Raw genomic sequence first — 21,892 nt, 5'->3', positions numbered from 1 at the left:
TTACCAAGCATAGATTATAACTTATTTGTAGGTTAAAATAAAAATTCTAAAATAAGTTCTACTAAACATAGCCAAACATATCGAACCCCAAATAAGGGGCAGTGGGATGATGGGGATAATGGCCTAATTGTTTATTTATAATACTCCACATTGACCATTATCCTACCACACTCATGCCTCGTTAAAAACTTCGCTAGAAAAATTTTGTGAAAAAAATCTAATCGAGAGAAAGATTACATGATGTATGTGAAATCATATGTTGGACAGGTTGCCTCATTAAGAACTTTAGCCACTGTGCAAAAATCGCGCATTGGCGCTAGGTGCCAACCGGCCGGTTAGCTATTGTTCATTTTTACTTTTTTTTTTTTGTTTTTTTTTTTAACAAAAAAAAATAAGAAAATGGTTATTTCACTCAAAATGATGTCATTTTGAGCGAAATAATCTTATGTCGTTCAAACCCGGGATGTTTTTCAGGTTAATATTTAATCTTTTAGTATTAACTATTAAAAAAACTTAGCAAAGGGGGAAAAAATACAACCATAAGCCAGCACAAAAAGTCAATGCCCTTACACATTGGTTTGAACCTAAGGCATCTCATTTGAGGGGCCACAGCTATGCCGCTCGACCACAAAACCTTTAGCAATATAATAAAACATTGTTTCAAATAAGTGTGGAAAAGGGATATGGTACAATATTCAAGATTGTTTCAAATAAGTGTGGAAAAGGGATATGGTACAATACCTATTTATCATTTGTACAACACAAGCTTTATAGTCCTCATATAGGACAGTGGAAGTTAAACATAGCATAACCAATTTGGGACTTAGCATCATGGGGATGAAACAATAGCCAGTACCCAAGTAGCCCATCAAAATCATATATTGGTTTATTTGCATAAATGTTAAAATCTTTTGTAACTTGAAGATATCGAATGATGTATTAAACACTATTCCAATATTTTATTGTATGAAGAACACTAAATGTTGCTAGCAATTTCTTCGCAAATACAATATCAGGCTTGATGCGATTATGGACTTCTGGTCTTATAGTAGTGGTTCAATAACAACGAAGTAATTGACTTCTAGTCCCAAAATATCCTTATTTTCCTTTTCGAGTCTAAATGGTTCATTATCTACTTCAAGAGACTAGACAACTGTTAGTGTGATAAGTAAATGATACTTGAAATTTGTGGCAATATGCCTAGAGTCTGATACACATGAATGGTTTAGGGATTAGTTAAACCACGTAGTAACAAACTCTATGAATCTTTATCGCACTCAAACAAATAGACGCAGAACTAGTTCTTGAACTATTAGGCTAACAAAGTATGCACAATTAAGGAATAGGCAACCAAATAGAAAGCAGTAAACAAGAATACACACAGTTTGGTAACCCAATTTAGAGTACGCATACTCCTACATCTGGGGGACATCCCATAGAAAAGATTGCCCAATTCTCCATTAACTTCAAGAAGACAGTCCCTCGAATCAATGAGAAGTACAAAAAGGATTAAAGAGAGTTATGCTAAAGACTTAGCTAGCTTTAAGAACTCTTTCAATGAAGAATTGGCTTGGGATCTCCCGATCTTCAGAATTAAGGCTCCCTCTCAATTGCAGCTTGGATGGCTCTTCTCAATTCCAAAAGGATTCACAACTCGAGATCAACAAAGCTTCGAGAGATTGACTTGATAATGTTGATTTCTTATCAACTCAATGAAGTAATCTAGTCATCCGTTTAAAACCCCAATCTTGAATATTGAACAATAAATGTATTTCTCTGATCTGGTAATTTTTTGATCAATCTTCAAAGAGAATGAGACTGCCTTAAAATAGAATAATCTTGTAAATCTCTTAGAGGCTGTAACTAATTTGAACTTTCTACCTCAAATAGCTTCTCAACAGGTTCAACATTCGATCCATTGAGAATTGGGACTAAATCTTGTTGTGTCTAATGCTAGTTCTAACTCTAACTATTTAATACATAGAGTGAACTAGTAGATTAACAACTGTTTTGTTTCATAAAACTTTAACAATAAAGGGGTAAAAAAATCAACTTCTTAAATCTTGAAAAGTAGTTTTTATTAACAATACTTATCCATATAAAACATATTCAAGACATTTTTAATTATAAGCTTACTGGTGTGTAACATTCCTTTAAGGAGATACTCAATCTACAGGGCGAGACAATACTTTGTTTCCCCAAGTCTTTCATTTCAAACTCCTTTAGGCATGAGCTAATATCATCAAGATTTTTATGTATTTCAATAATGTTTATACCATCCACATAGACTGAGATAATAAATAAATAACCCCATTAGCAATTCTTTCATGAATACATAATGATACACATTATTTGCATATTCCTTCTTCAGAAGGAAAAACACTCAATTAATGACTAACCATTTCAAGTTATATAAAGACCTTTGTAATGTAATACTATACATGTTTTGATTTTCACATTCTCTCATTTTGAGAATTTTAAATCCATCGGGGATTTCAAATAAATATTAGTGTCTAATAACCAATAAGTTATGCAGTTATAACGTTCACCAACTGCATATCTAAATTTGTTATTTACTGCCAATGATGTTAAGTAGCGGAACTTAATATCATCCATTGAGGGAGAATGTATTTGATCAAAATGAACTATGAGTCTCTACGTGAACCCTTGGGTTACAAAGCTCACTTTATATTACACCACCTCATTATTCTTATTTCTCTTTCATACAAACACCCATTTGTAACCAACATGTTACCCTTCAATGATGTACGTGTTATAGAAAAAATATATTTCTTTTAGCGGGTTTAGCTATGTCTGTAACACCCCGTGTTACGACCCCTAAAACCAATTAATCATTTAACCAATTATCCAAAGAAAGAATTAAATTACAATAATTGATTAGGGAAAAGGCCCACCATGGTCCGTGGGCCCTCACCCCTAAAACCCAACCCCTAGCCCTAAAAGGAATAGAATTAGCAAGCCTATAATATTAGTTCCTAATTAGGACTCCTAAATATATAAATAGGGGACTTAAGAGGCACCTAGAACCCCCCACCACAATAATCCCTCACCACACAAGAAGTTCCAAGAATTCCCCTAGGAGAAATCAAGAAAGAAGAAAGCTTCAAGAAAGACCCTTCATAGCCAAGGAATTAATTAAGGCTAAAAGGTAACCTATGTCTCAACAAAACCTATTTTCATAGCTATGATTCCCCTCTTAGGATTTCCCCATGTTATTGTGTATTGATGATTTGTGATATTATTATTGATGATTGGTGGGATGATTCCATGGGTGATCTTGATGAAAGGTTCTTCATAATTATGACGTTCTTGATGATTATATGACGTTCTTGATGATTATATGGTGTTCTTGATGTCCTTAATGATTATATGAGGTTCTTGATATTTATATGATATTCCTACCGAATCTTGATTTTGGAAGATGAATTGTGTTCTTGTTGATTTAAAAATAATTAGAACCCTAGGTTATATCGTGGAATTCGTATGGAATTATTCTTGGTATATTGGGTGGGAATTCGCATGATTGGGTGTTGATTATGTTTAGAAAAGCATGATAGGTTATGTGCCATATGTTTCTTGATTTTGATCCGTTAATTGTCTACGTGTGTTATCAATTGCGTTTGAAAGTGTCAAAGCATGGTTTCGGGTTCCACAAAGGTTCCCGGGGCGTTTTTGGTGAAAAAGAGTCAGTGGGGGGTAGGGGACCCGCCACCTACCCACGGCCAAAAGAGGCCTCGCCGGCAGCGGGCAGCCGGCGGGCGAGCAGCTGCCCGCCGGGCACCCGCTGCCCAGAACAGTGTCGCCGGCGGGTGACCCCTCACCCACCGGCTACCCGCTGGTTTGTACCCCACGTTGGGATTTTGGCTTCCCCGTTTGATGTTCCCCCCGACCCCCGTGGTGTCCCAACGGACTCCGTCTATCGTGCCTATGTCTAGTTTGATATTTCGGGTACCGTTCGTAGGTTGTATGAGTCTTATATATTGCATGCTAGTTGAATTGGTATCCCGTTGACCTAGGTGAAAGAAGCATGAACCCCTTAGGATTATTCTTAGTATGTGAAGGATCACGCATAGGTTTTGTTATACGTTTTCTCCCCCTTCCCAATGTGTTAATGTGGGTTGCATGTGCTTGCTATGTGTTATGTGTGCATGATACCCCAATTCGGTTGCGATAGGATTGGTTAGTCCTGAGCTGCGGTTCAGAAGCTGGCTGCGGTTAGATTTACACTCTTGGGCTGCGGTCCACCGTTTGGTTGCGATCAAACGTTTCTACATGAGCTGCGGTTCATATTTCCTGGCTGCGGTCAGATGACATACTCTTGGGCTGCGGTCCACTGTTTGGTTGCGATCAAACTATGATGAGCTGCGGTTCATCGGTCGGTTGCGATCGACCCCTCCGTGTTGCGATACGGGGCAGGGTGCTGCGGGGCCGTGTCAGAGCTATATGCGCTGACCCTCATGTATGGGCATGCGATTGGTCCTGTGGCGCCAACAAAGTGTGCTATGTGATGAAATATGGATGAGTTGTTGTTATGAGTGTCTTGGTGATGTGACTATGGGAACTATACTGAGAATCGTATATGTTGGGTTATGATTATTAATTGTGTTTATCTTATCTGTCTTGCCTGTTGTAAACTGTATATGCTTGGTATAACTACTGTCTGTGCTTAGCGCTATCTGTTGAGTCTATCCCTGTTTTAAAAGCTAGAGTCTCGTAGGATATATCTCCATGCTTCAAAATGGTTTTCGTATATCTATATATATGTCTATATGTATTGTATTTCAACGCGTTGGAGTGGGTTACCAGCATCTCTCGCTGAACAGATATATTTGGCTTTCAGGCTCAGACGAGTAGATCACTGGAGCGCGCTAGAAGCTTGGGGCGTAGCTTAGATAGTTTTCCCTTTCGGCCTGCGTGCCATGATTTAGTATTGATACTGATTGAGGTTTTAGAATTTAGCCTGTGCACCTGAGTTCTCTAGCTCGGGTGTGGCATAGCACCCCGTACTCTTTGTATCGTATTTTGGGATTTAAGGAGATTCTATCTTTATTATATAAGTTTTAAAATTCTTGAAAATCTGGGGTGTTACAATGTCTTAAATGCTCCTTTATATACTAAATAGTCATGGCACTTTTGGTGCCTAACTCTAGATCCAGATTGTCAAATCATATTAGCAATTCTAAATGCAGCTGTGTTGTCGAAAGCTATAATGTTTTTATAATACATTTCTCCTATATTTATAAAGGTTCACGACAATTTATAAGTCAACAAGATTATAGTCATTTCCCAAAGATATTGAGATCTGGTCGTTCCGCATCCTTATTATAATTATTTGGTACACCTATAATAAGTGATGAAGTTTTTCTTTACAAGATTTAATTTTCTGCATATTCTTATCTTTTACACCGATATGTCTTCCACACTTCTGGCATCAAGGAGCACCAATATATATACTATGTCCAAGTTGGGGAAGGTATATAGGATCTAGTTGTCAACTGTTTTATGATCAGTACAACCAGTAGATATCTTCAGCAGATTATTTGCTAAAATTTGCAAATTGAATAATCTTTTGAACTTCTAGTTCAGTCTAACTAGTACGTGGATTTAAATACTGAAGATATTTTAAAGAAATTTCACGGCATTTAATTAAATTTGGGCTTTTATTTCTCCCTAATGTTGTGAAATAATCTTCATAATTTAAAAGTATGTAGTCAGCGCACCGAAGTATAAAATGATCCCCTCTTTTAGGCTCTAGGTGTAAGTGAGAACAAATATGATATCTAGTAAGTCAGATTTGGATTAAAAAAACAGTAGTATGTCACTTAAATTGGATGTCCCCAAAACAAAAGCAGATAATTTAGAAATTTCCCTTCACACATTCTTTACAAAATATTATTGTGAATAAGGAGGCAAATCTGACTCTTCATATTTTATCCAAGGTAACCCAATCGCTCATGCCATAATTTAGAATAATTGGATCTTTAAATTCTAAAATGTATCACAACATGAAGAGTACTCTAAAGTATATGCAATTCTCAAAGGGTGACATATATAATTACATAAGGAAATTATACACATTAAATGAAATTATTAGAGTACTCAACAATCATAAGAAGTTTAAATTCCAAATAGAAGTGACAATTTAAGATCGCTAAAATCTATTTTCTCAACATATGAGAGATCATCCTTATCAAATATATTTACAATTTGTTTGCTTTAGGCAAACTAGTATGATGTGATATATTCATTTTTGACTTTCAAGCACATAACATTTAAAAAAAATTGCCAAGACCTTGTAGTCTAATGGCACCTGGGTTGGACTCCCATAGGGGAGGTTGTGAATTCGAGCCTCAGTTGAGGCGTTATTGGCTCTTTGTGTTTCAATAGGTTGAGAAAGTAGTTACGAATAGATACTACATTGTAATAGAGTTAGTAGCATTAAACAAACATTTAAAAAAATTATATCATCTACCACATAGTGACGTGACCATAAAAATATTTCTGGCACAGTCATTAATCACCTAAAGACTCATTTGAGATCTTCTATATCTTATTAGAAAAATATTTCAATGACCAAACACATTATCAAGAAAGGAAATACACAACTTAGAGAAGGTATTCCTGTAAAAACTAAGTCTTTGGTGTTCTTTTTAAAACTCAATGACACTCAAAACACTTATTATATTTTTGTCATGTACTACTACCGGGGTAAAAAGGTAACTAGCCTAGAACGGTTGGCAAAGTGTCTTTTTTTTTTTTTTTTTTTTTTTGAAATTCTGCTTCTATAACAACGTGATGTTAATCTATCCGGATTTCAAACAATCTAACTTACAATTTTTATTTCTAGATGAAATATTAATTATTTTTAGTTTTACAATTGATTGGTGGAGTTCTTTTTGGAAGTTCAACTCCACATCTGATGGAGTTTGAAATTAAGATTCCATATCTCCGTGCATCAAGATGTGAAAGAAATTTGAGTGTGTTTGAGGATGTAAGTTAGCCAAGCTATCATTTATTTGAGTCAATAATTTGAATATTTGATAACTGGCATATTTAACTAACTTTTAATTTTTTTTTTTTAGTTTTTGCGTTTTCGTGACGAAATTCTTCCGTCGCAAATCGTGATTTTTCTTGTATTGAATTTTAATTATTTTTAGTTTTACAATTGATTGGTAAGGTTTAATGAAGCAATCTAGTGAAGATGATGCTAATAGAGGAGAAATAGCTTGAGGGCTATCTTGTAATTTGCTTTTCTTATAGTTTGTTGCAGCTGTTGCAACCGTCTTTGCCACGATTTATCTATGTATATATTGTCATCATGTATTCTCTTTTTGGTTTAATGAAACACTTTACGTTCTCCATGAATCCACTCCATTCTACCTCTTTTCTTCCATAGCGCGACCATTACCATTCCATCATGGTATCAGAGCGACGGAAAGGGAATTACGCCGCTGTAGTCTCTGGCACCGGTGAATATAGCCATAGAGTTCATCCGGCGTCGACAACCACAACATCGCTAGTTCACACACCACCTGAAGCTAATGTGGAAAGAGATTTTGTTTCGCAGAGGAACAATAACACTGAAAATATAAAGAATCTTCTCTGTCTAAACATCAATGAGAATCCTAACGCGATTCTTGTTAGTTCACCCCTCACAGGTAGTGAGAACTACGGATCATGGAGCATCTCCATGCGTGTGGCTCTGGAAGTCAAAAACAAGTGGAGCCTTGTCGATGGAAGCATCGCCACGCCGGAGAGAGATCAAGCTCAATATCCTGCCTGGAGGAAGTGCAATCTCATCATTTGTTCATGGATCCTAAAGTCGCTGCCAATCTTGATAGTAGTATCACTTCTGAGCAGGTCCAGAAGCTTATATCTCTCCTTCAAGGCCAGATGGGGCACACTCAAACCTCAACCACAGCGGCTGTTTCCCTTATCCCTAAATTCAGCAGAGCAGAACATAATAATGAAGGCAAGTACACTTATCTTTCTTCTCGCATTAATTCTGTCAATTTGTCTCCAACAACGTGGATTTTAGACTCTGGAGCAACTGACCATATAGTGTGTTCTATTGATTTATTAGATGGTTATCACGTTATTAAGGGAGTGATGATCAACCTACCTAATGGTTAACATGTTACTGTGGAACATATGGGAAGCATAAAACTGGCAGATGATTTATGGTTAAAAGAAGTGCTGCACATTCCATCCTTTAAATTCAATATTGTATCCGTTAGTAAGCTGATGCAGAATTCTTCTCACTCACTACTATTTGTCTCTAATCAATGTCTTCTTCGGATGGACATTGGGAAGACGATTGGCTTTGCTAGGGAGGAGAAAGGTTTATATTTGCTGAGTGAACCTCCTAAAGCTAACACTTATAAGCATTTTGTTATGCAGTGTACTAACGTTGAACTATGGCATCAACGCCTAAGGCATTTTCCCATCAAAAAAATACACATGCTATGTGATGTTTCTGCTTCAAATATAAAGAATGTGGCTTGTGGTGTGTGTCACTTTGCAAAACAAAAACGATCTTCATTTTCGTTAACTAAAACTGCTTCTAATGCTTGCTTCGATCTTGCGCACGTCGACATTTGGGGCCCCTTTCATATAAAATCGCTTGGTGGAGAACGATATTTTTTTTTTTACTATAGTGGATGATAATTCAAGATACACATGGCTATGTTTGATAAAGAGTAAGTCAGAAACTAGAAACTTGATAAAAGGGTTTCACAAGCTCGTTCGAACTCAATTTGACATGGCCATCAAAACCATAAGTAGTGATAATGGATTAGAGTTTAGTATGGAGGAGTTCTTCACCGAGAATGGAATCATTCATCAAAAGTCTTGTGCTTATACCCCTCCCCCCCCCCCCCCAGCAAAATGTCGTGGTTAAACGAAAGCACCAACACGTTTTGAATGTAGCTTGTGCTCTATACTTTCAAGCTAATCTACCTCTTGAGTTTTGGGTGTTGTGCGTTATTCATGTTGTTTATCTAATAAGCAGATTGCCATCTTCAATTATGGGATGGTTTAGTCCATATTGCAAATTGCATGGGACAAATCCTGACCTGAGCAATCTCAAGGTATTCGGTTGCTTGTGCTACGCTGTAAATCTATCTCCTTCTCGACATAAAATGGCTCTTCGAAGCAAGAAGTGCATTTTCGTTGGAATACCTGTAGGAATAAAGGGCTACTTGTTGTATGATTTACTCAGCAAAACCACCTTTGTGTCCCGTGATGTGGTGTTCTATGAACATCAATTTCCTCTAGCAAAGCACACTGATTACACAGAAGCAGCTGATGGGCAAATATTCAATCCTTCATTGCCAAACAGTCCCATCTTGGGCTGTGAAGAAATCAATCTCCAGGCCCCTCATGAGAGTTCTCACTGGTCTCAAAGTAATCTCCAAAACTCTCTGCCATCCACGCACAATGGTGGTTATGACTTCAACAACTCTATGCCAAATCCTTTGCCTGATGAAAATTGTAGCAGCTCTAATGAGGATACCGTGAATGGCACACCTCCTGTTTCGATTGTCCCTCTTCAAAGATCCAACAGACAACGCCAACTACCAAACAGATTGCAAGACTTTTATTGCGATGCTGCTGCCCAAGACAGAAGTTCCCCGCACCTATTGTCTAAAGTTGTAACTTATGACAATCTCAGTCCTGCTCGTAATGCATTCTCCATGGCTGTGACAAATGCCAGTGAACCAAGAACATATAAGCAGGTTATTCAACATCAATGCTGGCAGGAAGCTATGAATGCAGAAATTGTTGCTCTCCAAGAAAATAAGGCTTGGGAGCTCACTAATTTTTCCCCAGGAAAGACTCCCATAGGCTATAAATGGGTTTATAAAGTGAAGCTTAAGGCCGATGGCACCATTGAAAGACACAAAGCCCGTCTCATAGCAACAGGCTACACGCAACAGCTGCGCATTGATTATCTTGAAACGTTCTCCCCCGTAGCAAGATTAACTATTATTCGCATGTTCCTTGGTGTAGTCGTATCCAAAGCTTGGCATATTCATCAGATGGACATCAATAATGCGTTCTTGCATGGTGATCTAAATGAGGAGGTGTACATGGTGCTACCACCCAGGTTTGAAAGTGAAAAGCCAAATCAAGTATGCAAATTACTCTGGTATCTATATGGCCTCAAGCAGGCAAGTCACCAATGGAATGCAAAATTAACTACAGCCCTTGTCCAGATTGGTTTCGTGCAGTCTAAAGCTGATCCATCCTTATTCACCAAGGGAGATGGGAACAACTTCATTGCCTTGCTCATCTATGTAGATGACATTGCATCCTTGTCACCAGTGCTAGGATGGACCTCATTCAGTCTCTAAATCAATTCCTAGACAACACCTTTAATATCAAGGATCTTGGGAAATTAAGTTTCTTTCTGGGAATAGAAGCAAATATGACTGCAGAGGGCTTAAACTTATGCCAACGAAAATTTGCCTTAGATATTCTGTAGGAAAGTGATTTTCTTGGTTGCAAACCAGTCAAGACACCCATGGTACAAAGTTTGAAACTCTTACATAATGAAGACATTCTTCTTACTGATGTTATTGTTTATAGACGGCTTGTAGGCAGATTATTATATCTCACCGCTACTAGGCTTATATCGCTTATGCAGCCCAACAACTAAGTCAGTTTGTAGATGCTCCCATAAACTTGCATCTATCAGCGACCCATCGTGTATTGTGATATATAAAGGCTTCACTAGGTCAAGGGTTGTTGTACCCTGCAAGCACTAGCTTGAACCTCAAAGCTCTCTCAGATTCCGATTGGGCAGCGTGTTGTGAAACACAGAAATTCATTACAGGGTATTGCATCTTCCTTGGACCTGCCATTATCTCATGGAGATCGAAGAAGCAAACCACAGTCTTGAAGTCTTCTTTCGAGGCTGAATATCGTGCTCTTGTTGCCACTGTCTGCGAAATCCAATGGCTCACATACTTACTGGCTGACTTACAGATTGGAACAACCATGCCTGCTATGGTATATTGTGACAGTAAATCGACAGTGGCCATTGCAAAAAACCACATTTTCCACGAATGCACTAAACACATCGACATCAATTGCCATATAGTCCGGAAAAAATTGAGCAAATGAATAATCAAAATTCTGTCAGTTTCATCAGCAAACCAGGTGGCAGACGACTTCACTAAACCTCTTCCTATTTCCCTATTTCAAAACTTCGTTTCTAAGCTGTGCATACAAGATTTGCATGCTCCAGCTTACCGGGGGGGGGGGGGGGGTAATGAAGCAATCCAGTGAAGATGATGCTAACAGATGAGAAATAGCTTGAGGGCTATCTTGTAATTTGCTTTGCTTATAGTTTGTTGCAGCTGTTGCAACCGTCTTTGCCGCACTTTATCTCTATATATATTGTCATCATGTATTCTCTTTCTGGTTTAATGGAACACTTTACGTTCTCCATGACTCCACTCCATTCTACCTCTTTGCTTCCATAACTCGACCATTACCATTCCATCAAGGTTCTTTTGGAAGTTCAACTCCACATCAGACGGAGTTTGCAATTAAGATTCCCTATCTCCACACTAGTGCATCAAGATGTAAAAGAAATTGGAGTGTGTTAGAATATGTAAGTTAGCCAAGCTATCATCTATTTGAGTCAATAATTTAAATATTTAATAATTAGCATATTTAACTAACTTTAATTTTTTTTTAGTTTCATTCCAAAACAAGAAGTCGGCTAAAGCACATGTGGCATAATGATTTAGTCTTAATTAAGTATAAAACAAAAAAGCATTGAGTTGTCAATGAGCAATGTAGAATACCATTAATCCAAATCAAACTGGCTTTTGTCAATGAATGTTTTAAGTGTCTCGGATGATGTTAATGAAGAATTAGTGTTTAATGATATGCATAATTTGACCTGGGGAGATACTACAAGGTTTTTCGATATAGATGAAACACCATAATACCCTATTCCCTTAGGTATCAAGATGAAGAGTTCAAAGTCTAAGGGAAAAAAAAAAGTTTCCAAATGTAGACTTCTTGATGAGGATGATGTTGGTGAAAAAGAGAGAGAATCTTTGATGATGGTGGTGTTACGTTGTTAACTTTGATAATTTGAGTGATGAAGAAGTTGAATTTTATAGATAGGTTTGATAGGGAGGAGGATAAATGATCATTGTAGATCATTCATATTTGAGTTGATCTTTTGATGACTTGATGTTATTAGCAATTATTATTTATTGACTTATGAGTCGTTATGACTTTATGAGACAACATATTTGTATTATACTATTATTATGATATTGTGACTTTATTATGACTTTATAATAACTTTGTGAGATGATCATTATTTTAGAGTAGACTTTTGAGTATATTTGATTATTTGCACTAGAATTTGTATTTAATCATTCTATATGTTATTTTGCATCATTATTTGAGTAATTATTATTTTTTAAAAAAACATTGCTTTATGTGAAAAAACGATGTTTCTCTTTGCACTTTCGCTTCAAAGCCAAGTCTGACCTCATTACTGTGGTGTACTTTTTCGTTTTAAAACGTTTGAATATGCTCATAGATAGCCAATAATTATATATACGTAAATTTAATGTAAAGTGTAGGCATGAGTTTCACGTAAGTTTAAGGAATACCTAAATTTTATTTGCAATAAAAATTTTAAGTGATTTTTTAGACACGATATCTTGAAGGAACTACTTCAATTTTTAGTTCGTTTGGATAAACCCAATATTCTAAAAGGATGCATGTCATACTTTTATTAAATTTTATTAACTTTAAAGTTTAAACACTTCAATTATAACACATGAATAAATGCTTTCCAATTCCAACAAAATAGATTAGAATTAATGAAGTAATTAATTAAGTAATTATCATTTAATATATCATTTATGAGAATTTTTGTTTTTTGGGTAATCGATCCTATTTACTATCATCATTGTTCCCAAATTATATTCACTGGGAACAATGTATCATATTGGATATTATTGGTAGTGATTTTCAATTGTTTTTTGTACAACTTTATATGATCTAAATGACAGTTTTGGGTATAATAATCAACACATTCGAAATTTTCCTATTATTTATAATTATATTTATAAATTATATATTATAAGTTCAAACTTTGAGTTGAGTATAAGTAAAATATTAAACCACATTAGAATCAAATTTATGTTTAGATATACTATGGTCCGTTTAGAAACCTGAAAAATATTTTTCGTAAAACAATTTTCAGAAAATGATTCACTTTCTGAAAATATTTTAATTTTCTATTGTTTTCATGAATGTTATAAAATTATCTTTTTCTCTGTTTGAATGAAAGTTAAGAAATTACATTTTTTCTGTTTGGTTCATTTTCCTTAAAATAAACATACTATCTGTAATAATAATAATAATAATAATAATAATAATAATAATAATAATAATAATAATAATAATAATAATAATAATAATAATAGTAGTAGTAGTAATACTAATAATAATAATAATAGTATTAATAATAATAGTAGTAGTAGTAACAATAATAATAATAACAACAACAACAACAACAATAATAATGTTGTGGTGATTGTGATGGTGTGAAGATGGTGGTGGTATGGTTGTGGTGGTGTTGGTATTAGTGGTAGTGGTAGTGGTAGTGGTGGTGGTGGTGGTGGTGGTGGTGGTAGTGTTGATTTTGTGGTGGCAATGGTGATGTGGTTGTGGTGGTAGTAGTGTTTATGTTTGTGGTAGAAGTGGCGGTGTGGTTGTGGTGGTGGTGTCATGGTAGTTGTAATAATAATAATTCGGGAACTAACTTAAAAATGAAGATATGGAAGAGAGATGGAAAATAAATAATCCGAAAAATGTCTTCTGTCTAAAATGAATATTTTTCTTTAACTTTATTTTACTTGAGTACCAAACTCTAAAAAATAACCTCTGAAAATTATTTTTCGAGTTTCCAAAAATTCACACCCTAAATAGGGGTGTTAATTTGTACTTACATATTGGGTTGAGGGCTTGAGGCACAGTATGTATAACAAAATATCTCTTTACACAAATACAAACACATTTTATCAACTTTAAACAATTCGCAATCTCATGTACAATTTTTTTTTAGTAAATGTATTATGTGACAAAACATGCCTAAATTCAATTGATAGGCTCAAATCAAAAGATCACTCTCTAATTGAGAATAAACATGAAACCTTGTGGTTTCTTTTTTTTACCTTTATTAAATTAGTATAGGCGTCAAGTACTTTGTAATCCGATGACATCACTGTTACCATTCTTTTGTAGTTAAAACCTAGCAATTCATGAATACAAATTCGTTAACGAATCACATAATAACTACACAAATACGACTCGTTAAAGTTAACAGGTTAAAATACACGATACGACACAAAACTCGTCTAAACCCGCTAAACCTATTTGTGTGTGTGTGTAGAGAGAGAGAGAGAGAGAGAGAGAGAGAGAGAGAGAACCCGTGAGAGATATCTTTAAAGCGTAAAAATAAGAACATAAATTTCTAAGTCTTTAGGATTTTTTAGTTTTTAACTTTCATTTTATATTAAATAACAATGAGTTGTCAAGACTTTATGGTCTAATGACACCTGAGTTGGACTCCCATATAGGAGCTTGTGAATTCGAATCTCAGTAAAGATGTTATTGGCTCTTTGTGTCAGATCTATTACATTCTAATAGAGCTTTGTGCTTTAGTAGTCTGTGTCAGACAATGTTTAAAACCCGCCCATTATTTTTGTGTTAACGGGTCGTGTTAATAATTGAGAGGTCCAATTGTAGAAAATATTAGTGGAAACATTTGTTAGTTATTCCCGTAAGTTGTCTTACTATACGTTCCGTAATGAAAGGTTGCATTAACTCTGGAAAGAAAGAGCCATCATCTTACATCTACACTCACCTCACCAGTCACCACTTTCCAAACCTCGTTAATCGGGCCATTCGTACAAACGAATATCAAGCAAAATTTCTGCTTGTTTTTTTTTTTTTTTTAATTAATTTATTTTCCCCCCTCTCCAAAAATGGTTTCCTTTTTATAATTTCCCTGGTTTAACACTAACCACCCTTCTCTTTCATCATTTACACTGCTCCGTATTTTTTCATTTCCCTCATCTTTAATGGTCAGTCCTCTCTCTTCTTTGCTTAAGAGGCGATAGAGAGAGGAACGAAGACCCATATTTACGCCTTCGTAAATCTTGCTATCAATGCTGACCAATTTTATCCTGCACAGATTCAATTATACCCATGTGAGAAAGCATCTGCCTTGTTAAATTTCTTGTTTTTTCAATGATTTGCTTTTGTACGATAAATGTTCAAGATTTTTTTTTTTTTTTTTGTTTAATTTTTCCGATTGCTCCAAATGAAATGTGGTGAATTCATCTCTGGGCTCTGGGTTCATCACTGTTTACCATTCTGGTAGTCGGTTTTGATTTTTATTTGCTTATGACTTCTGGATGTTGTTGTTATTATTAGTTTATTATTATTCTGTTTTCTGGGTGATGGCTACTGACTTAGGGTTCATGTTTCTATGCAAAAAAAAAATATAATATTTAAGTCTTCTTTCTTATGATTTTTTTTGAAGTTTTAGTCTCTGGGATTGTTTCTTTTTGGAGACCAGGTTCAATGGGTGTGGGTTGGGATCCATGCTGGATCTGTATTGTTCTTTTTCTGTTTAGCTGTAAACATTGTAGGAAGTGTGTTGCTAGAATAATTGAACTTGTAGTATTTATTTATTTATGGCTTTATGTTCTAGGTAGTTGTGTCTGTGTTTCTGCTGGGTTATACTTAAGTTTATTTTCTTCTTGTCAGGTTCTATCATAAGGGAACAAATTACCTACATTGTCTATGGCTAACAGAGGTGATGTCTTGAGGTGGGATTTCATGGGGTGAACTCGAGGTACCATGGGTAGCTTCAGTGACGATGAAGGGGAATGTCGGTATTTTGATGCCCCTGAGACTATTGCTCAGGGATCTGATTTATGTTCTAGTTGCCTGGAGTCTACCTCTGATAGCTATGAATATGATTTGTGGGTTCGAAGGCCCAGAAGTGTAAGAGAGCGCCGTAGGAAGTTCCTTGATGAATGGATGGACTTATCGTTAGATAGGGTGCCCAGTGAAGATCCAGATGATTTATATGGTGGTGCCAATGCCCTTAGTGAAGAGATTGATCGAATTATGGTAAGCACTGGGTCTGTGCTGCGAAACTCCATCTCTAAAGATGAATTTTCCTTTAGCCAATCTTCTGCGTCGGGTTCATCACAAGAGTCGGGTTCACTTGCGAACTTCATATTTGGAAGTGGCAATACAGATTGCGAAGTGGACTGCAAAGAACGCAGTTTGGCAGAGCATTTCATGTCAAGTAATCACCCAAATGTGGGGTTAGACTTTGAGGATCGTTCGTGTGAATCCCCCTCGGCTCAGCAACGCAGACAAAGAGAAAGTCCGGTGAATGGGAAAGCTCAGACGATACTGAAAAGAGTGAAGAGTCATTGCTTGAATAGATTGCGCTTGATTAGAGACTTAATGAATAGTGAAGGGAAAACAGAGAATTTAAAATCCGATGCCTCTAGCCCTATTCACGGGACTGGAGTTCAGAGGGTTAAGGTTAACCACTGTAGAAAGAATTCGAAGGAACTATCTGCCCTTTTTATGGGGCAAGATATTCCAGCGCATGATGGTTCGATTCTAACAATGAAATTCAGCCTTGACGGGCAGTATCTAGCAAGTGCTGGTGAAGATAAGATTTTGCGTGTGTGGCAAGTTGTAGCAGATGAGAGATCCAGTGACTTTGATATCCCAGAGTTCGATCCATCATGCTTATACTTTTCAGTGAACCATCTTTCTCAATTGACACCCATGGCATCAGAGAAAGAAAGAATTCATAAATTGACAGGCATCAGAAAAGCAGCAGACTCGGCCTGTGTCATTCTCCCTCCCAAGGTTTTTCGAATTCAGGAGAATCCTCTACATGTTTTCCATGGGCACTGTGCAGAGATTTCGCATCTTTCCTGGTCAAAGAATAACGTATGTTCATTATACTCTATTGTTCTAGTTTAATTCGCAACTATTTTCACACTCGTTTTCTGCTGCAGCTTCTTCTTTCTTCCTCAATTGACAAAACTGTGCGTCTTTGGCAAGTTGGATTGGACCAGTGCCTTAGAGTATTTTCACATAGTAATTATGGTACTCACCAGTTAAATTTTGTCTTAATTTTCTCTTCTAACATTTATTCCATCAAGCCTTATTTCTTCGTTTTGTTTTCTTTATGTTTTAATGTGATGCAGTTACCTGTGTTGAGTTTAATCCTGTAAACGATGGCTACTTCATTAGCGGTTCAATTGATGGAAAGATACGTATTTGGGCTACTGATGGTGGTCAAGTAGTTCACTGGGCTGAAATAAGAGACATAGTCACCGCTGTTTCATATCATCCAAGTGGTCAGGTCTGCTGGTCTTGCAACTCTTTTCTTCTAAAACTGAGATATAGTTACCGAAATCAAGATTGATAACGTGTTTTTATTTGATTTTAGGGCGGGATTATTGGGTCTATAACAGGCACTTGTCACTTTTTCAACGTAACAGGTAATGCTCTTTTTTGGTTGCTATGCTGATGTCTTGTGTCTCCAAGAAAACAGTTTAGTTGCTTTTCTTAACATGACTAGGAGGCCATGATTTTGAATTTTTTTATTACCACCATTTAGAATAATTATATTGAGTTATGATGTTTGTGGGTATATGGAACATTAGTTGAATCTTGGTTTTCACTGTTTAGTTTGGATTTGGTAATTGATGAAAAGTAAAAGTATCCTTTTTTTGGCTAGGTGGGAGTCTTATTATATATATAGGGGCAGGATCAAATGAGAACATGATCCTCCTGTAAAAAGTGAGGACTGATCTTAGCTATCCATCAGAGTTCATCAATGGTTGAGGGTTTTAGTAAAAAAAAACACGGGGTTAATTTTATAATTATTAAAAACTTTTAAGATCATGGTTCATTTGATAATCATTATAAACTTGGAAAGTTTAGTAATGGTAAAATCCTAGCCTTTGATTTGTCAAGATGTAGGGTGTGGATGTTTCCACACTTTTTACAGGGGGGGAGTGTTCTCACCTGAACCCTCCCCTATATATATAGTTTAGTTGGTTTATGAGATAGTTGTGCGATATTATTTTGAGTAAAAAACTTGATTATCTTATTCTTGAGGCGATATTACTATTTATGTTGTACATTCATTGACATTTGTTCTCTTGGGGCTTTCAGAGAATCGCATCCAACTGGAACCACAACTTTGCATGATCAGTAAAAAGAAGTCCCTCGACAAAAGGATTACTGGCATTCAGGTTGTTTTAATTTGTCCTCACACGATCTGTGTTGTTTCTTTCAATGGTTCGGATTGTTTGACATGGAAAAAAATAAATCTGAATGCAGTTTGTTCCAAGTGACCCCAGCAAAGTAATGGTTACTTGTGCGGACTCCGATGTCAGAATCATCAACGGGATCAATGTGATTGGCAAGTATAAAGGTACTCCCGTTTCCCTCGTAGAATTATTCTGTTAGCTGATTGATTATCTGCGGTCTGCCTGCAATACCGTTTGGTTTATGTTTGCCAACTTTCTTGCTCTTCTGCACTATAGGGCCTCGGAATTGTGGGCATCAGATCTCTGCCTCTTTCACGTCCGATGGGAAGCATATTATCTCTGCAGCTGAAGATTTTAACGTTTATCTGTGGGATTACGCTAGTCCTAAAGAATCTTCCCCGTCCAAAACGAAAGTGGTGAGGGGACTCGAGTTCTTCTCAGGTGATGCGTCTGTTGCAGTGCCTTGGTCCGGCTTGAAATTTAGAGAGCCAGATAGCGGGTGTGAGTCAAATGGAGGCGATGAAACTTTAAATAGCGGTTTGCCCTTCTCTTTCACCTCTCTGGGCCATGAATTTTTCTTGGAGGCGATTCCTAAGTGCTCTGCAACTTGGCCGGAGGAAAAGCTTCCTGTATCGAGTGCCCATAATTCACCGCCCATGTCCAAGTCTGAATACAAGTTCCTCAAGAGCTCTTACCAAATTTCATCTTCGAGTCACGCCTGGAGTTTAGTTATTGTCACTGCAGGGTGGGATGGGCGGATTAGGTCGTTCCACAATTATGGATTGCCAGTACGGCTGTAAAGAAGAGAGTGGTCAGAAAACGCGAAAATAACATTTGAGTTGGCACGCCTCAATGCTGCCGAAGCATGCATGTGATCTGGTCGTTCGAGAGAGAGAGTTGCAGGGCAGAGGAGGCGTACGGAATGGCTCCATTTGGGTCCCTTGGGATATACATACATATATACATACAAACAACATGAGATTGCTGGTAGAGAGGGGAGTTTGTTTGATGTGGCCACTCAATCTCATTGAGATAAGCCAAACACTCATCTCAGTTTGTATGTATGTATGTATGCATGTATTATTTGATTTGGTTAGTTGGATGTGTGAAAGGGGGCCTAGAGAAATAAATAGAGATAAGGATGAGGGGTGGTGATATCCATATGTAGAAAAAAAAAAAGTGTTTTTATTAGCTCAGCTCAGCTCTTTTGTGGTATTTGCATATAATAACGGCAGAGTTATTCATCAAAGTAGCATAGTTAATGCAGAGTGTGAACCTCTCTTTGGTTCATCCAGTTTTGATTTCAATTTCCCTTTATTATTGTTCCATCTTCTACCCAACCATTGCCAATTGTCCTTGAGGTGGTTTGGCAGCTCCCCCACCTTCCTACACTACACGCATAACGAATTCCACTCAAGATCAATAATTATCAGTGTTGCAAAAATCTCGCCTATTTGGCGCCTAAGCGCTAGATGACACCTAGTGTATCATCATAATCAGTGGTCTAGGCGGCTGACTAAGTTACCTAGTCGGTTCTTTCTTTTTTAAATGCGTTATTTCACTCAAAACGGAATCATTTTGATCAAAATAACTCTAAATTGTTCAAATTCTAGATCTTTTTAAGTTAATATTTAATATTAACTATTACAATATTAAATAGTTTATAATTATCAAGTCTTGAATTAAAAAAATTTAAACAAAATTTTAAAAAATAAAGAATACATGGGCGCGGGGAACGCTTAACGATTTTTTCACCCATGATAATTACAATGTTTAATTATAGTGATCCATCCATCCATCCACCGGGGAGGTGAAATCAATTCAACCTAAATATTTATCAATCAATATTCCCTGTGAACTGCAGAGCCGAGCCGGGATGTAGTGTATTTGTTGCCACTTCTCTTGTTTATCCGGAAGCCAGTATGTACCTTATCCCTATCCACTTTACTTTACTGGTTTTGTAACTATGTTGAGGTTATAGTCCAATAACCTCAACTTGACTCAGTGAAAGATGTTTCAAATACAATCTTTGTTGCCTACCCTGGTCCACAAAATAGCCTTCCCCCTTTAAATTCTGTACCTAAAGTTAATCGTTTCTGTACCTATAAACAAATTCAATGCACATCACATCATAATTACAAACACATAACATAATTACAAACATATAAATTGTTAACTGCAAGTCCAGAATGTATTAACGGCAGACACAAAATGTTATGTGTCGGCAATTAACATATTCTGCAATTAACAGTTTATGTGTCTATAATTACCATATGATGTGCCTTAAATTTGTTTACAGGTACAAAAATTGTTAAGTGCAAGTACAAAATGACACATAATTTTTGGACTAGGGTTCACAATGCAATATGAACCCTGGTCCATGGTATAACAATTGGTTACCTCCATATCACTACAAAAAGCAATAATAAGTTATGTGTAACATGAAGATTAGAATTGGTCACGCACTCATGTATAGAGCACGGCAGCACGGTACCTAGACGAGGGCGAATCTTGCAAGAGACGGACAAAGAATCCAATTTTGGTGAGATACCACAAAGCGTGAGTGAAAAATAGTCTAAACTCTAAACCGACTCCCTAAATACAGTGTGATTGCCGTGGGAATCCTGCTACGGTCATAGGGCTATGCTAGAGCAGAGTCTAATAGGCAAGGTACTAGTAGCAGTCAGCACGCTTCTGAGTTCTGAGACAAGTGTGGTGAGCATTCATGGGCCCAAGGCTATTTAAAGGAGACTTGAGATGAAGTGGGGGAATCACAAGCACTGTATAAATGCAACTAAGACCAAGTTGGCCATGCCATTAAGCCATTTGGACCTTCCATGACTAGGATAGTTAAATGCACCTACACAAAGCCTAGTACCTCTTCTTGCAATCTTGCATTTGTAGACTTGTAGTTCATATGATTTGCTTGGACACAGGTCAGTGAAGAAAATTTAAACATTCGATAATCCACAAAGGCATTTCGACTCCCTAAGGATAATGTCATATATTAAGTACATAATTATGTGTCTTTCTTATCAAACACTAAGAATCTCCCTAGTCATTTATACTAAGGGTAGAAGAGCGAGAAATGATTTTTTATTGTTGTATCAATCCCTAAACTTTTTAACAATGCCTAAATTCAGTATGCAATAAAAAAAAAGCCACACATTTCTCTAGCATTAATATAAATAAATTGCGCAAACCTCAAAAGCTGGAAGACAAACACACACATTAGGAATGTCAAGGTGGTATTTATAACTTTTCTCTAACCAGGATGTCACAAAATCAAGTTCAATACCTGTTGCCATTTTAACCCATCTTGTTGGTTCTGTCTCAGTAAGATCAATAAACCAGCCTAAGGAGAGTTCAGAATCAAGGAAACATGGGGTCAACTGAGGCTAAGCTTGTGCTTCAGAACCTAACTACTCAATCAGTACCTTACTCCCAGTCGAGGAACACACTAGAAGACGAAATAGGGAATTATCAAAAAGAAGACAAGGGAGGCA

General features: G+C 36.7%; 1 protein-coding gene across 1 annotated transcript; it reads left to right on the top strand.

Moving 5' to 3' along the window:
• Nucleotides 1-15,055: 15,055 nt before the first annotated feature.
• Nucleotides 15,056-19,693, top strand: LOC109183429 (WD repeat-containing protein 44-like). Its single transcript, XM_019333517.1, has 8 exons — nt 15,056-15,275; nt 15,838-17,052; nt 17,121-17,211; nt 17,313-17,470; nt 17,558-17,609; nt 18,289-18,368; nt 18,457-18,550; nt 18,663-19,693. The coding sequence occupies exons 2-8, from the start codon at nt 15,931-15,933 to the stop codon at nt 19,184-19,186; spliced, it is 2,121 nt and encodes a 706-aa protein (XP_019189062.1). The 5' UTR covers nt 15,056-15,275; nt 15,838-15,930; the 3' UTR covers nt 19,187-19,693.
• The last annotated feature ends 2,199 nt before the right edge of the window (nt 19,694-21,892 follow it).

The sequence above is a fragment of the Ipomoea nil genome, unplaced genomic scaffold (genome assembly GCF_001879475.1).
Source record: "Ipomoea nil cultivar Tokyo-kokei standard unplaced genomic scaffold, Asagao_1.1 scaffold1125, whole genome shotgun sequence".
Taxonomy (NCBI): Eukaryota; Viridiplantae; Streptophyta; class Magnoliopsida; order Solanales; family Convolvulaceae; genus Ipomoea; species Ipomoea nil.
This window is presented reverse-complemented; position numbering and strand designations above follow the sequence as displayed.